Source organism: Choloepus didactylus, chromosome 18 (genome assembly GCF_015220235.1).
Source record: "Choloepus didactylus isolate mChoDid1 chromosome 18, mChoDid1.pri, whole genome shotgun sequence".
In the NCBI taxonomy this organism is placed as follows: Eukaryota; Metazoa; Chordata; class Mammalia; order Pilosa; family Megalonychidae; genus Choloepus; species Choloepus didactylus.
In genome coordinates, this window is record NC_051324.1 from 52623030 (window position 1) to 52637371 (window position 14342).

Sequence of the window (14342 nt, forward strand, 5' to 3'; positions counted from 1 at the left end):
GATAGTTAAAATAGTGTTATTTAACCAGGATGGTATTTATAATGAATGGTGATTTTAATCAGCCATTAGCCATAATGATGTTTATTTACAGTATAACTCTTAAATGCTATTAAATAAAACCTGGATTCAGACTGCAAGCCAACCAGGCGATTCGTGATTTAAAACCTTTTTACTGGGGCTTCTGGGTAGAAGACTGAGCGGCAGAGTCTGTGTAATTGGTTTGGGTGGAGACATTGGGGCGGGGCCTGTATTGTAGAGATCCAAGAGAGCTCGTGGGTCCGCTCGTCCGCCCCATTGTACTTAAACGTATTTGTACATACCCACTTAAAGAATGGTGAAATAAAGGTCTTTTAAAATTCCTACCTGGACGGGCTGGTCATTGCGGTGGTAGAGTCCGGCGCCCATTGAAGAACCGGAAAGTGTTTTCAGCCGCCTGCGTTGAGAGGGGCGGGCCCTCGGGCGGAGGGGCGGGCCCTCGGGGGGAAGGGCGGGTCGCCTGGAGGCCGAGCGCGGTTCTCAGGAGCCGGGGAGGGCTCAGGGAGACGCTTCCTAAGGCACCGACTCAAAGCTTGACGCGAGGAACGCTCTCCTTCACTTTCGATTCCTCTTGCAACCGTTTCTGTTTCTGCTGTCGCCCGGGGGTAAGATGCTCCGGAGACTTTATTTCCTCCTTTCCCTTTCGGAGGCCTGGGCTAAGGAACCCTCTTTGCCTCTGCCTGGCCCGGCACACACGCATACACGGGTGCTAAGCTTCGCAAACGGTCTCTCGGGGGTTCTGGTGGGACTTGAAACGTCCCCTCAATGAAGCCCTAGCTTCTCCATCCGCGTTCACTGCACTGGCCCGTGGCCGAGCCCCCGAGGAGGGCGGGAAGCAGCTTTGCCTTCCGGGGAGATCAGGGTCCCTGCTCCCCACTCCCTCCGACGTGGCCCATTCGCTATTCCAAGACCCTAAAGGAGTGGTTCCCAGTGCCACCCTGTCCTAGAGGTTCTCCCAAGGATGCGCTTCTGAAATCTCAGCCTCTTGCGACGGAGAGGAGCCCCAGAGGTCCCAGGCCTGAATTAAGTGGGTTCCCTTTATTTTAGCCCAGAAAGGTTTGAGTGTGGCTCACCTTGTCCACCACTCGTGAGTCTTTGGGGAATAGTCCAGACTCAGCCTTGACCTGCCTACTGAAGGAAATACCCTTGTGTGTTGCTATGAGCCATCACCACCACCAACCCCCACCTGGCTTTCTTTCCCAAGCTGCTGTCAGAAAGCAGTGAGGAGGAGGTTTCACTCCTTAGATGGGTTTTTCCGCACACCTGTGGCCACTCTCATCTCCTTTCTCTTTGTTTCAAAGAATCCCTGCTTTCCTATTAAGTCAGTGCCTGCCCAGGCTCAGGAATAGAAGCTTTCCTTCCACACCTGGGCTGGGAAACCTCGGGCAATTTGCCCAGGTGCTCCAAAGAACTCTTTTCACAGCAGTCTTGTTGCAGAGGATGAAGGGACCCTCCAGAAGTCTCTGCAGCCGAGCACCACTCAACTTCCTTTCCTTGAAATGAATGACAGCTCAGCAACTTTCCCAGAAAGAAGAGGAAAAAAAAAAAAAAAGCTCTGCCATTCACTTATGGAAGTCCCTTGACATGAAATAACTTCTGCTTTTCTTATTCCTTTTATTTTCTCTCTTATAGGCAGACTGATCTCTCCTACAATAATGGAATGAGTTGAAAGTGCTGGGTAACTAGTAAATTTTCCATATCCCATCTTACTGAGGCTTGAACTTGCTGAAATTGTGGTGGGGCTCTTTGGCACTCTTAAAAATTTAAAGCTAGAGTTAACATTTTGTGTCATTGCTAACAAGCTCAGCACTGACCTTTGTTCTTTGCTCATTAGAGGAAAAAAACCCTGAACCATGGGTGAGACATTCTCCCTGCTGGGATCTAGGGAGGAAGAGAGCAAGTCGATCCTGTCTCCCAACCCAACGGTTGGCAGCAAGGCTGCTAGCTATTCCAGCATTGGGAGCAGCAGATCTTTTTGTTCCTGTGTGCCTTGTGAAGGAGCTGCTGGTGTCGGCTTTGTAACTTGTCCTACCTGTCAGGGCCATGGAGAAATCCCACAAGGTGAGTGGCCTGAGACTCCGGAGACAACCTAGAATCCAGAAAAAGCATGTAGCAGCTGCAGCTGGCCTAGGGCCAGGCCCTTCTGAGGGTTCCTTGAATGGAGTTGGGTCTGCTCCCAGCTCTTGGTCACCCAGTCTCAGACTGGCCAGGGAGATGCTGACCCCAACATATGCTATTCCTGGGGCTCACTGCAGGAACCTCCTGCCCTGGTTGTATTCCCCACTTAAGGCTTTTCCAGCCACTCTGCTACCCGAGTAAAGTTCTGTGCCTTAGGATTCAGGAAGTTACAAATTATCTTTCAAAAAAAGCAGGGAACCTCTGATTTGCTGATGACTTTCAAAGATTCTTCATACCCATTAATGAAAATCTCACTCCCAGTCCTGGGCAGAGGCAGCATACTGACAGTGTCTTTGGGTCCTTCTGGGAGGCTGGCACAAGGAACATTTGTCATGGATGCTTCTTGACTCTCCCTCTCCCTCTTCACTCTACAGAGCTGGAGAAGCAGCTGGTGGCCCTCATCCCCTATGGGGACCAGAGGTTGAAGCCTAGGCACACGTAAGCCCCTCTTCCTCATCTCCACAGGCCATCACCAGTGGCAGCTAACTCTTCCTCTTGTTTGTCTTCCCAATTCTAACCCCTCAGATTTTTCTCCTTTGGTTCTCCCCTTGTGCTCCACAGGGCTCAAACATGCTAGCTCCCTGTTTCCAAGGGTTTTCCTAGTTGAAGCCCTGGGGACAGCAGATGGTACCTGAAGCCATTCAGTGTCCTTCCCCTGAGCATCATTGCTTCCAGGAACCACGCCCCCCTCAAACAGACACAGAGGAATTCTGGGCTCTGCAGGCCTCTCAGGAAGGAGGGAGCAGCGCTGGCTGCAATTGCTTTGAGGGAAGTTATTTTCCCTACAAGTTTCTCCTGCTGTGACAGTTCAGACCTGCTTATTCTCTTCCCATCAGAAATGGAAAAACCAGCTGCTCCCTGTTCTGAGACACTTCAGAAGCCTCAGAGGCAGCCCTGGGTTTCACTGGGGGACCCATGACCCTGTTGGTTTTCTGGGTCCATTTGACATGGATCTTTGCACCCTCCTCCCAAAGTCCTTAGCTTCAGCCTGGGAGCCACCTCCCAGCCTTCCCCCTCCACCATAACAAAATCAGAAACCAGCAGTGCCCCCTCACAAGATACTAACAAGATGCTGTCTCTTTAATACATATCTCAATTTTGTATTGGATGCATGGTGTCCTGTTCTGAATATTCATATTAAAATTCAGAACTCTCGATATTCATGTGGACTTATTTTTACCAGTCATAATAGCCAACATTTGTTGAACTCCTTCTTTGCCAGGACTTGAGAGTAGTGCTTTTTTTCATGCATTAGCCCATAACAAATTCTAGGAGGTAGGTTCAGTTATTATCTCCATTTTGCAGATAAGAAAACTGACGCTTAGGGAGGTTAAATGCGTTGTTCAGAGTTATTTGGCCAGTAGGTACAGAGAGCTGGGAATGGAGGCCAGGTTGTCTGCCTCCCATCCTGTGATCCTTCCCACTCTGGGCCACATTTGAGCATCAGCCTCTGGTCCAGGAGCCTGGGCTTGTCCTCCATAGTTGGGGAGTTAAATATGCTTCTGGGGGTGAGGTGGATAGGGGAGAGCCTCATAGCTGGAAAGGAGTGTCCGAACTCCTCTCCCACCAGCTTCCTTGGTACTCAGACTTCTCCACTCTTCCATTCTGGGTCCTGCTCTCCCACAGGAAGCTCTCCGTGTTCCTGGCAGTGCTCATCTGCCTGCTGACCTCCTCCCTCATCGTCTTTTTCCTGTTTCCCCGAACCATTGCTGTGCAGCCTGCAGGCCTCAACTCCTCCGCAGTGGCCTTTGACACCACTGATATCCACCTCAATATGACGGTGAGTGGATGCCCCTGGGCCCCAACCCCACCTTCCAACACTTCACTGTACTCTTTGTCTAGTGCTGTGACCCTGGATATGGAAAGCCGGAGACCTTATGGCCCCCAGAGGGTGTTGGGAGCTGGGGGAGAGGTAGAGGCAACCATGAGCCCTGTAGCAGATTGTATAGGATTGGAACTATCTGTAATGAGGGCTCAGAATTGGGACCAGATAAATCTTAGGGTGCAGCAGGGATGGGGAGTGCTCGAGACTGCTGGGATGGGCAGGACTGAATGGACAGCAGCCACATGAGGTAAGACCATGAAAAGTAACGCCTTGCCATGAAGAGCCTCTCCAAGGGCTCCCTGGTACGGTCCTCTGCAGCTGAAGCCCATCATGGGGGTTTGGACCTAGTTAGGCCAGGAAGCCTCGTTTCTCCAATAGTTTGGCTTCTCCCCTCCAAGGATAGCCACCCTTACCCTTTTCTTTCCTTATCTTCCTCTCCAGAATATCTTGAACATCTCCAATAGCAACTACTACCCCATCACAGTGACCCAGCTGACCATCGAGGTTCTGCACCTTTCCCTTGTTGTAGGACACGTCTCCAATAGCCTCCTCCTGCACATTGGCCCCTTGGCCAGTGAACAGGTGACTCCCATTCCCTGCCACTGATGGGTGGGTGTGGATGGTGGTGGGAAGCTGGCAGCCGGAGTTGGAGCTAACCCTGAGCCCATTTGGTTTGCAGATGTTTTATGCAGTAGCCAGCAGGATACGGGATGAAAACACATAGTGAGTATCCTTTGATCTCTTCTCCCTTAGCCTCTTTCCTGGGTTGGAAACTCAGTTAATTCCCAGATTGTTTGGCAAACTGCAGCCAGTGTGTGGCCTGCCCTCTTGTGACCAAGTCTGCAATGTGGAAGGGTTCACGGTCTCTGGCCTCTGCCTGTTTGGACCTAGACTGGACCAAAAAAACACTGGAATCTAGTTAATCCTTACTATAGGTGACCTTGAGCTCTTCAGCCTGAATTGCTGAGGAAGATGGGTGCCTTGCTTTCTGTTCAGGGTGGGGCCAGTAAGTCCCTGGACCAGACGTGGGGGGTGGGGAGTGATATTGCAGCAAGGGTGCCATGATCACCTTAGGGAGAGGGAAAGGGTGAAAATGGCATCTTGCTAGGACCTGTGGGTCTCCTCTAAGCTTTCTGACAGACTGCTTAATGAGAAACGTGGTCCAATGTTCAGTCTCTTTCTCTCTCTCAGCAAAATCTGTACCTGGCTGAAAATCAAAGTCCATCATGTGCTTTTGCACATCCAGTAAGTAGGACTTGGGGCCCTGGTCTCCCCTCCCTGATTCTAATTCCTATCCCACCTCAGCTCCCTCTCACTGGGGAGAAAGACTCTGAGTCATCCAAACCAACCTCAATGGAATCTTTGGTTGATTCTTGGGAATAAACAAAGTCCAGCCCCTTCTCTAGGCCCTATCTTGCTTATGAGCTATCTGTGGTGTCCTGGAAGGCTGCCAGAACACAGGTGGGACAATTGTCCCAGTGCCTTGGCAGAGTGAGGAACAGACAGTGGGGGGAGCATGCCCGAGGGAGCTGACCCTCCTCAGAGGGCAGTGCAACGTCAGAGCTTTCTTCCTCCCTGACATGGCAATAAAGCCTTCTTCCTCTCCAGGGGCACCCTGACCTGTTCCTACCTGAGCCACTCAGAGCAGCTAGTTTTCCAGAGCTATGAGTATGTGGACTGCCGGGGAAACACGTCGGTGCCCCACTTGCCAGCCCCTCACCCGCCGTGACCTGCCAGCTTGGTCTGTACAACTCCATTGTGCCCAAGGATGGACTGTACTGACTTTGCCAAAGGAAAAACCCTGTTTTATCATATGTTCGCCAGCCCCCACCCCCCCCCCACCCCCCCCCCCCCCCCACACACACAGACTCACATCTCTGATTTTCCACAGAAACAGAAGCCTGGCTCTTCCAGGGGTCAGAATCCAGAATCAGATTCTGCATTTGATCTGTCTTAAGGAGAGGCTGACCTGAAGTTTTCTTCGGAGCTTTCAGAGTCCCTGGAATAATACCTGTTGCATCTGTGCTGAGCACTTTGATTGTCCAGCTTCTCTGGGGCAGGTTCTCCTCCTGCCTGATGGGGAGAAAGCTGTAGTCTCATCTAGCTTTTAAAGCATGAATGGTTTTCAAGTTTTCCACCCAATAATAGGAAACTGAATTTGGGAACATCCCGGTGCTATTTCCAGGGCTTTTTAGAGGTCCATAGATGCTCTTCTTTCTCACCCTGCTTTGATCATGTGACAAAGTGATAGTGATGGACTGTTTCTCTCCTAGTAACTTGTCCCTGGCAAGACTGGCCAAGGTGCTTTGGCTCTCTGCCCTTCTGGTTAATAACTGTCCCAGATTCCTAAGAAGACAGCACTGTTCTCCAACTAAAGATCCCCCTCTCCGCAAAAGTGCAGCTCTTTGCTGCAAGAGCCAAAGTGGTAGGGAATGGGAGGGGAGACGTGGGGAGGAAGGTAGCCAGCTGGGCCCTCTCTTGCCCATCCCCAAGCCCCATCCCAGGACTTACACATTAAAAACCAAGCCAAAATAAACAACAACAGCAACAAAAAAGCAAAAGCAGGGTTTCTGGCTGTTGGTGAGTCAACAACCCTGAGCCTGTATGAGTGGACAGAGGCAGATCAAACAGCCTTGCTTTCCCCCTGAAAGCCTACAGAGATGAAATAATCATTATCTATCAGTGTTCGGCCAAAGCTATCAGTATTCTGCTCTGCTCCACCCCCAGCTTTGCAGAAGGGCCCACCCTGTGCTCCCAGTGGCCTTTCTCTCCCCTGGCTTTCACAGTATGGAGCAACGTATCAACACCTTGGATGGGTCTACATCCTCCCCTCATTCCTGTCACTCTAGTGGGGCCAAACACCAATAACCCCCCAGGTTCCCACTGGGTTCCGAGTTTGAGTGCTTTAGCTGAGCGGGGGTGTGGTATTTGCTCGCTAAAGGGTGGCTAAAGTTTATATTGGTTCAGACAGGGAAGAGATGAGCAGAAGTGATGTGTGAAAGCTGAACTGGAAGTAGGATGGATGGAGGGGTAAGGAGGTAGAACCTGTTGGTACCTCGCACAAGGGCTGGGGGAATGAGTGGAAGGAATGAGCCCATGCTGTCCCCGAGCTCTCACATGGCCAGCAAGAGCAAACAGAAGTTCCAGGGAGGCAGGGCCCAGAGCTTCTACTGTGCATAGGTCACCAAATGTAAAGGATTTATATTGTATTCAATAAACTATATGATGTTAAAAAAAAAAAAAAAGTCTCCTGTGAATGGGAAGGGAGCTGGTAGACATTCCTCCATCTGAATGTCCGGGTATCAAGGTCTCTTTCCCCAGGCCTCGGAGCCCCTCTAGTACTGTGTCCCACCTTTTCCAGCTCTCACTGGCTCACTCTTCTTCATGGCATATCTCTAAGATCCTTTCCAACTTCTAATATCTCCTGTTCTCTTCTTTTTCTACCTTTCCCACCATGATCCTCTCAGGAAACATACTTGGATTACCCTAAACTGGGGTTCCCTCAGTCTGACTCAAAGGTGATGCTGAGTAGGCTCCAATGAAAGGACCTTTTCGTCGTTGAGACAGCTCTTCTCTGAGAAGAGCAGAGGGAGCTGAAGTCTGACCCCCAGGGTCCCCATCCCTTCCCCCTCTTCCACCTTGGAGTCATAAGGGGAATGCCTGTGGCCTCTGGTTTTTTGGAGCCACTTGGTCTTCTCTGCACAAAGGAAATACTGAGACCCCAGGAAGGGAGAGGCCTGTTCATTTTAGTAGACAAGTTTCCCTCCCCTCCTTGGGTCAGGTTTCCTATGCCTGGGCCTACAACTTCACCTTTGCTCTGAGCTCTTTCACTCCATCCCTGAACCCCATCTTCCATTCAATAGCTGTGGGCCCATTATGGGCCTGGCATTGCACTGGGCTTAGGGAGTCCCTGTCTGCTACATCCATTTCTGCTGCAGCTCCAGGCCTGCTCTGGTGTGAGTTGATCTCCTTCCCCCAGCTTTATCTCAGTAAGCATGGGCTTGGGAGAAGGGGTGATAGCTCCATTGACCTTCATAAACTGGAAGCTCCTGACAGACCTATTGTTGCTGAACAGGGCCCAGTAGAGGAGTCGCAGAGTTGGGGGGCCCAAGGCCAAGTTCTCCCATTGCTTTGCCTAGAGAAGCATGGAATTGCCATCCACTCTCATCTCTCAAACCTCTCCATCCCTTTGTGGGTCCTCTCGCCCCATTCCCCTCATCCCAGTCTCATAGAGCTGATCAGTGTCTTGGTTCTTTCCAGAGAGAGATCACATTTTATTCTTGGCTAGCTCCTCTTCTGGAGTAGATCAGGAAGGGGATGGGTTTTGGAAAGGAGATGTTGCTGTGAGGTGAGGGAGGGTGGTTGCTCATCTGTCTTTTGCTCATCTTGGGGTCTATCTCTGGATCACCACTGCTGTTTGTAATTTATCGACTGAGAAGAGGGAGAGACAGTAGGCAAATCAGGTTACTTAGAAGTTTCTGGGCCTGTCGATTTTCAGAACATTGTGACCTTTGGGGTCAGAGGAATTGAAATAAAATGTAGCAACCCAGTCCTCTTAAAAGTGCTAACAATCAGTTTCTCTCAGCTCCTTTCCAAAGCTCACACAATTTTATTTTATTCTCATTAAGAGTTATCCTGGATTTGATGGCCTGCTTTGAGACAGGATCTATGCTAAATGCTTTGGGTGCCGTCTCCTTCAACTGCCATGTTGAGTCCTCATGACACATCTAAAAAGGAGTCACAATTATTCTCAGGCTGAGAGATTAAATCACGCTGCCAGGGAGTGGCAACCCTGACACTCGCAGCTTTCTGAGGGCAGGTCTTACCTTTCCCTCTGCTCTAGCAGCCTCTGCCCCAACCAGGGCTTAGAACAGCCCCTTTACATTGCCTTTCTGGCACGTGTCCTACCTTTCCAAATAGATCATCAGCCCCTCCTTTTATGCTTAGTGCCGAGCGAAAGGCCCTACCCAGGCATTTTTATGGAGGCAAGGAGTAGAGGAATGGACCATCCAGAAGTGACTTGAGATAATTCCAGCCCCATCCCACAATTTTCACCAAGGAAGCTTCTCTAGACTTCTTGCACACATACACCAAACACACTCTCAGACACTCAGCCAGAGTTCACCCGCCTCTCACACTCTGTGTCTCTGTCTCTTGTCTCACCGAGAATCGGGTGTATTTGGCTGGGCTAGATTGACATGGGTTCTTGGGACCTGATGATGAAACAAATCACAAGTTACTCATGCACTAGTTTCCGAGGATGGAACAAGGCAGAGCTGGGCTGCTTTACTGGGTGTCTTGAGCAGGGAGCAGGGTGCAGCCAGCAAGGGCGGAGTGGAGGGGATGCTATCTAGGGCAAGACACAGAGTTTGCCCTGAAAATTCTCAACTAGGAAGTCATATGGTGGGGTTCAGTTCATCTGTTAAACAGCCTACAACTCCTATCCCACTATCTGACCACTCCCACCAGGGGCTGACAACTTCACCAACCTCTGCAGAAGTTGACAGGCTTCTTTGCTACCCCCAGGTTAGCACAAACCCACCTAGAGAGAGTGGCCACAAAGGAAGTAAAGACCTAAAGATGGAGATGATGCTGGGGAGGGTCAAAAAGGGGGGAGGGGCAGATGTGGAGTCTGAACTACATGGCTGAGATGGAAGCAAGGGGCTCTCTCCTCACCACCTCCTCCTTCCCCTCCCAGGCACCCCACTTACCAGTGCTTGGAAGGGTTTTCAGCCCCTCTTGAAATTTGTTGGATTGCCCTCCCGCTTGGTGGCCACCCTGGGGATCCGGCCTGTGGGTATCCTTGAACATGTACTTGGTGGTGCACTGAGTAAGATTATCTTGGGCACATTGTGGCCTTGGTGGAGGTAGTGGCTGTGGAGACACTGGCGGCTGCTGAGATGGTGGCAGTGGTGGCTGCGGTACCTGCTGCTCCTGAGATGGCTGAGACCTTTTCTCAGGTTGCTGTTCTTCCTCTTGGAGTTTCGTCGGTTCCTGACAAGAAACCCCAAGCACATGGCATCCTCCTCCCTCCCCACCCAGACTGGCATCCACCAGAGAAGCTGCAGGGGAATAAGGCAAGCAAATAGAAACGAGGCGGAAGTGGTGGGGAAGAGCTCTGTTCCCGGAGCTGGAGGCTGAAGGTGGGGCCCCAGCTGTCTCCCCCCACCCACCACAGCACTCAAGAGCTGTTTCTGCAGAGACAATGTCCCCTGGTATAGCCCCTGCCTAGGAAAGAGCAGTAGCCCTGAGACCCACCTCCTAACTTGGGAGCTGGGCGCTGAAAACAGTTTTCAGAGCCAGAGGGTAAGGAATACCTCTGCAAACACTTTGAAATTGCACTGTCCAATACAAATCTAATGTGTGCCACATGTCTAATTTTAAATTTTCTAGTAGTCACATCAGAAATAAAAAGAAACAGGTGAAAAAAATTAAAAGATCATCAGAAAAAAGTGTTACAGACTATTCAGCACTGCACATCCCATCCTTAAGGGACAAAAATTAAAAGACCATTAGGAAAAAAATGCTGTAAAAAAGAAACAGATGAAACTAACTTTAAGAATGTATTTCAGTTTAGCCCAATATATACAAAATAGGTAATCAATGTAAAATTTACAGTTGAAAAAGTGATTCATGTATCCAAGTTGTTCCAAACATACAGAAAAGCTTTTCAATAACTAAATCAAGTATCCTTTTTAAAAATTTGGGTCTGTTTCTTTTTTTTTTTTTTCAAGTATCTGTTTTTAAGATTATATTTTAATTAATTAAACTTTTAGAAAATTTAAAATTCAATTCCTCAGTCACACTGCCACATTTCAAGAACTTAATAGCACATAGGCAAGTGGCCACTGTATGGGGCAGCACAACTTTAAAATGTACAGGGTTCCTGTTTGGAATGATGGAAATGTTTTAGTAATGGAAGCTGATGATGGTAGCACAACATCGTGAACGTAATTAACAGCCTTGAAATATATATCTGAATGTGGTAAAAAGGGGAAATGTTAGGTTGTGTATATGGTAATAGAATAACAATTAAAAAAAAAAAATCCATGAAACTGCACTTACACAAACAGTGAACCCTAAGTTAAACCATGGTCTATAGTTAATAGTACAATTATAAAAATGTGCTTTCATCAACTAACAAAAGTACCACACCAGTGAAAGGTGTTATTAATAATAGGAGGGTATATGGGAATTCTGTATTTTATGCACAATTGTTCTGTAAACCCACAACTGTAACTGAGAAGTTAGGATTTAAGGGACAATTGTGATTACTGAATCATTCCTTTTTACTTTCTGGTGTATTAGAGTAGATAGAGGAAAATACCTGAAATCTTTGAACTGTAATCCAGCTGCCTTGATCCCTGATAATGATTGTATAGCCTTTATCTTGTGCCCTTGTGATTGTAAAATCTTGTGACTGACCTTTACTTGTACCCATTTTATCCAGTTTTTCGACTTTAGTCTTATGATCACTAAAGACAGCCCTTAATGTTTATTAACCAAAGGACTTGGGTCAGCCCAGAACTAACCCATCCCCAATTCCAAAGTTATCTTGATAACCGAAGCTGGATCTAACCAAAATGGGCCTGCCTGACATGCACAGTAGCTTAGACTTTAACCTATAAGCGACCTATACCTCATTATAATACTAAAAATCACACCCACCATCATATTAAGGCCGCCATTTTCTTACATACATTTCTGTGACTAAGCATATCATCAATCTGTGCATGCTTGATAATTAGATCACCTATAATTACATCGTCTGGAGACACTGTGCTCATTATCCTAAAACCTGCCCATCTTTTGATGCTATAAAGAATATCAGATTTACAGCAGTTCAGGAATACAGATTTTTAGGCCAATAGGCATATGCTCTCCTGCTTCACGCCTAGCAATAAACTCTTTCTCTCTTTGAAACCCTGGTGTCTCAGGAATTGGTCATTTGAGCACATCAGGCAGAGAACCCACCGCCTTTGTCCAGTATCACAACTTCTCTAATTAAAGAAAAATTAATAAAAATAAAAATGAAACTTCCTAGACCTGACATACCACCCCTACCCCATTGAACTCCAACTCCCCCACTCACCCTACCCCCCTGCCTAGTACAACCACAAACCTGAGTCAGGTGATTACCCCACTCCCCCCCTCCATGTACATAAATATACAGTCAATCCAAGAGAACTCCAAATGACCTTGCTTTCCTCCTACCCCCAGCATTCACCAAATAGCAGGCAGCTTCCTAGGATTTTGTATTCCCGCCCCATATCCCTTCTGCCCCAGGAAGGACCCTGATGAACCTGCTCCTGTTGCTTCTGCTGCTGGGCCATTAGCCACCTCCTCTGGTCCAAAGCCATCTGCCGGCGCCGGGCTTCCCAGTGATAGGCGCTGCCCATAATGGCAGAGAGGCAGAGGACCCTAAGCCGGGGGTGGGGGCAGGCAGACCAGAGGACGCTGCCACTGCCCCCACCACCTCTGTCTCCTCCCACCCCAACCCCACTGCCTGTAACCAGAACCACCTCACAATGTGGCCACTACCGGGGGCAACGGGGCAGGCCCCACTCCATGCCTGACTGGGCAGGAGTGTTCTTCCCAAGCCTCATAGGGTATGTCTGCAAAGTACATTCCTCTCCAAGGTCCTGAGAGGTAGAAGGCACCTTCTCACCTTAGCTTTGAGGCTCAGTGAGCCCCTGGGACAATTCCAAAGTAAAGTCGGCTCACTTTTCTCTCTGGCTTCTTTCCCACCCTTCTCAGGTTTCTAGCATCTTCATCTAGCCCTCTACTAATGCTTTCCTCTCCCTCTCCCCAAGGTTTTTGGAATTACTTTTTCCTCAGTCCTCTGTGTCCTCCCTCTGCTGGTAAATGTCTGTGCTGAGTCAGGAGGCAAGAAAGTAACTCTCACTGGGGTCTGAGCCCCCAGAAGGCAAGGTGGCATTAGAAAATGCTCTAGTCCTGGGGTTTATAATGCTGCGCTCAAGCATAAGGTCTGCCTCTTCCTGTGACCCTGGGGACCTGCCTAACCTTTCTGAGTCTCAGTTTCCTTGTCTGCTGAACAAGAAGTATTACCTGTTACCTTCACAGGACTGGAATAAGGATCAAATGGATTTATACATGTGAAATATACAAGATAAAGTGTGAAAATTGCTCAGTTACAGGTTGGTATTATGTATATGTTATTATTATTCCTATCTGACTCTTCCAGGAACTTGCATCCCTAGTAGATGGAGTGACCAGGTGAGGGGAGGCATTCCCTGCAGCCCAGGAGGGCTTTGGGGGAGGGACTGTGCACTTTCATTTTAATTTTTAATTTTAATCTTAAATTGACCTATCTCCTACACACACACACACACACACACACACACACACACACACATGTCCTGTTACTGACAGAAATAAATCTTTCAGGAAGCAGTAGAATCTAGGTCCAGCCTCAGGGCTGAAAACAGGGGAAAGGTGTAAGTGAAAAGGAGCCTTTGAACCCAGCCCCAGTCCCAAACACAGCAGTGAGCAGCCCTTGAACCAGAGTATGGGTTCCTAGTAGAGCCCATCAACTCAGGCAGCCAGGTAGTGGACTCAGTGTGGGCTTTGGAGTCAAACAGATTCAGGTTCATTCCTAGCAGTGTCACCTACTAGAAGTGGAGGCACTTGGATGAGTCACGTGGTGTCTCTGAGCCTTCCTTTGAAGGTTGCTGGAAGACCTGAATGTATTTGGAAAGTGCCTGCCCTCGCAGTGGGCACCCAGCTATGGTGGGCTGCCGGAACGTCCCAGCTCTGCTGCAGGACTGGCTTGGCGCTAAACCTCATGGGATCTCTCTCCTCCTTTGTAAAAAGAGGTGCTAATTCTTTTCCCAGCTTCCAGTAATGTCATCCGCAACAATAGATACACAAGGGTTTCCTGATGCAGGAGATGAAGCCAAGTGCTTATCACCCAATTGAAACAGCACATTTATCTTCACATACAACTTGAAAAATATTTAGATGAAAAACAGTGATAAAAGAAAAAGAAAGGCACTTAATTGTCTCAATAATTAAATGGACAAAGGAGGAAGTGGATTGTTTTTTGCATGGCTTCCTCTCCCACTTTCCCTCTTACTCTCCTCTTACTCAGGGAGGAAGAGGGATCACATGGGATGAGGGAGGGGACCTGAGCTGAAGTTGGAGAAATGTTTCTAATCCTCTGAACTAGTCCTCATGCCGGATTTTCAGGGTGAATCTCCCCTTTCCTATCTACCCCTGTGCACTAACTCTTTCAACCCCACCTCTGACCCCAGGCTCCCCATCTCACTCCACCCTTTCCAGT

At 48.8% G+C, this 14342-nt stretch overlaps 2 protein-coding genes across 5 annotated transcripts; one reads left to right on the top strand and one right to left on the bottom strand.

Moving 5' to 3' along the window:
• Nucleotides 1–500: 500 nt before the first annotated feature.
• TMEM106A (transmembrane protein 106A) lies at nt 501–13406 on the top strand. Of its 4 annotated transcripts, XR_005212801.1 has the most exons (10): nt 501–641; nt 1669–1714; nt 1871–2097; nt 2589–2652; nt 3841–3994; nt 4481–4621; nt 4719–4762; nt 5231–5284; nt 5648–5841; nt 13377–13406. XR_005212801.1 is itself a non-coding variant. In XM_037810094.1 (7 exons), exons 1-7 carry the CDS (start codon nt 1890–1892, stop codon nt 5766–5768), a joined length of 786 nt encoding a protein of 261 aa, XP_037666022.1. In that variant the 5' UTR covers nt 501–1889; the 3' UTR covers nt 5769–7094. The 4 variants fall into 4 exon arrangements, 1 of the variants encoding a protein (XP_037666022.1); XR_005212800.1 differs by having other exon boundaries at nt 501–1772; XR_005212802.1 differs by lacking the exon at nt 1669–1714 and having other exon boundaries at nt 524–641.
• Nucleotides 8432–12466, bottom strand: CCDC200 (coiled-coil domain containing 200). The gene is made up of 4 exons (XM_037810095.1): nt 12343–12466; nt 9751–10033; nt 9203–9252; nt 8432–8470 (listed from the first exon to the last, which is right to left on the bottom strand). The coding sequence occupies exons 1-4, from the start codon at nt 12436–12438 to the stop codon at nt 8444–8446; spliced, it is 456 nt and encodes a 151-aa protein (XP_037666023.1). The 5' UTR covers nt 12439–12466; the 3' UTR covers nt 8432–8443.
• Nucleotides 13407–14342: the final 936 nt, after the last annotated feature.

What these genes read in the sequence shown, in the direction of transcription:
- TMEM106A (XM_037810094.1), top strand. Translation starts at nt 1,890, where the DNA reads ATGGGTGAGACATTCTCCCTGCTGGGATCTAGGGAGGAAGAGAGCAAG. An exon ending in CCATGGAGAAATCCCACAAG is followed by an intron (nt 2,098 to 2,588) that starts GTGAGTGGCCTG and finishes TTCACTCTACAG; the next exon opens with AGCTGGAGAAGCAGCTGGTG. An exon ending in GCCCCTTGGCCAGTGAACAG is followed by an intron (nt 4,622 to 4,718) that starts GTGACTCCCATT and finishes TTTGGTTTGCAG; the next exon opens with ATGTTTTATGCAGTAGCCAG.
- CCDC200 (XM_037810095.1), bottom strand. Translation starts at nt 12,438, where the DNA reads ATGGGCAGCGCCTATCACTGGGAAGCCCGGCGCCGGCAGATGGCTTTG. An exon ending in AGCAGAAGCAACAGGAGCAG is followed by an intron (nt 10,034 to 12,342) that starts GTTCATCAGGGT and finishes GTTTCTTGTCAG; the next exon opens with GAACCGACGAAACTCCAAGA. An exon ending in CCAAATACACCCGATTCTCG is followed by an intron (nt 8,471 to 9,202) that starts GTGAGACAAGAG and finishes CCCTCTTCTCAG; the next exon opens with TCGATAAATTACAAACAGCA.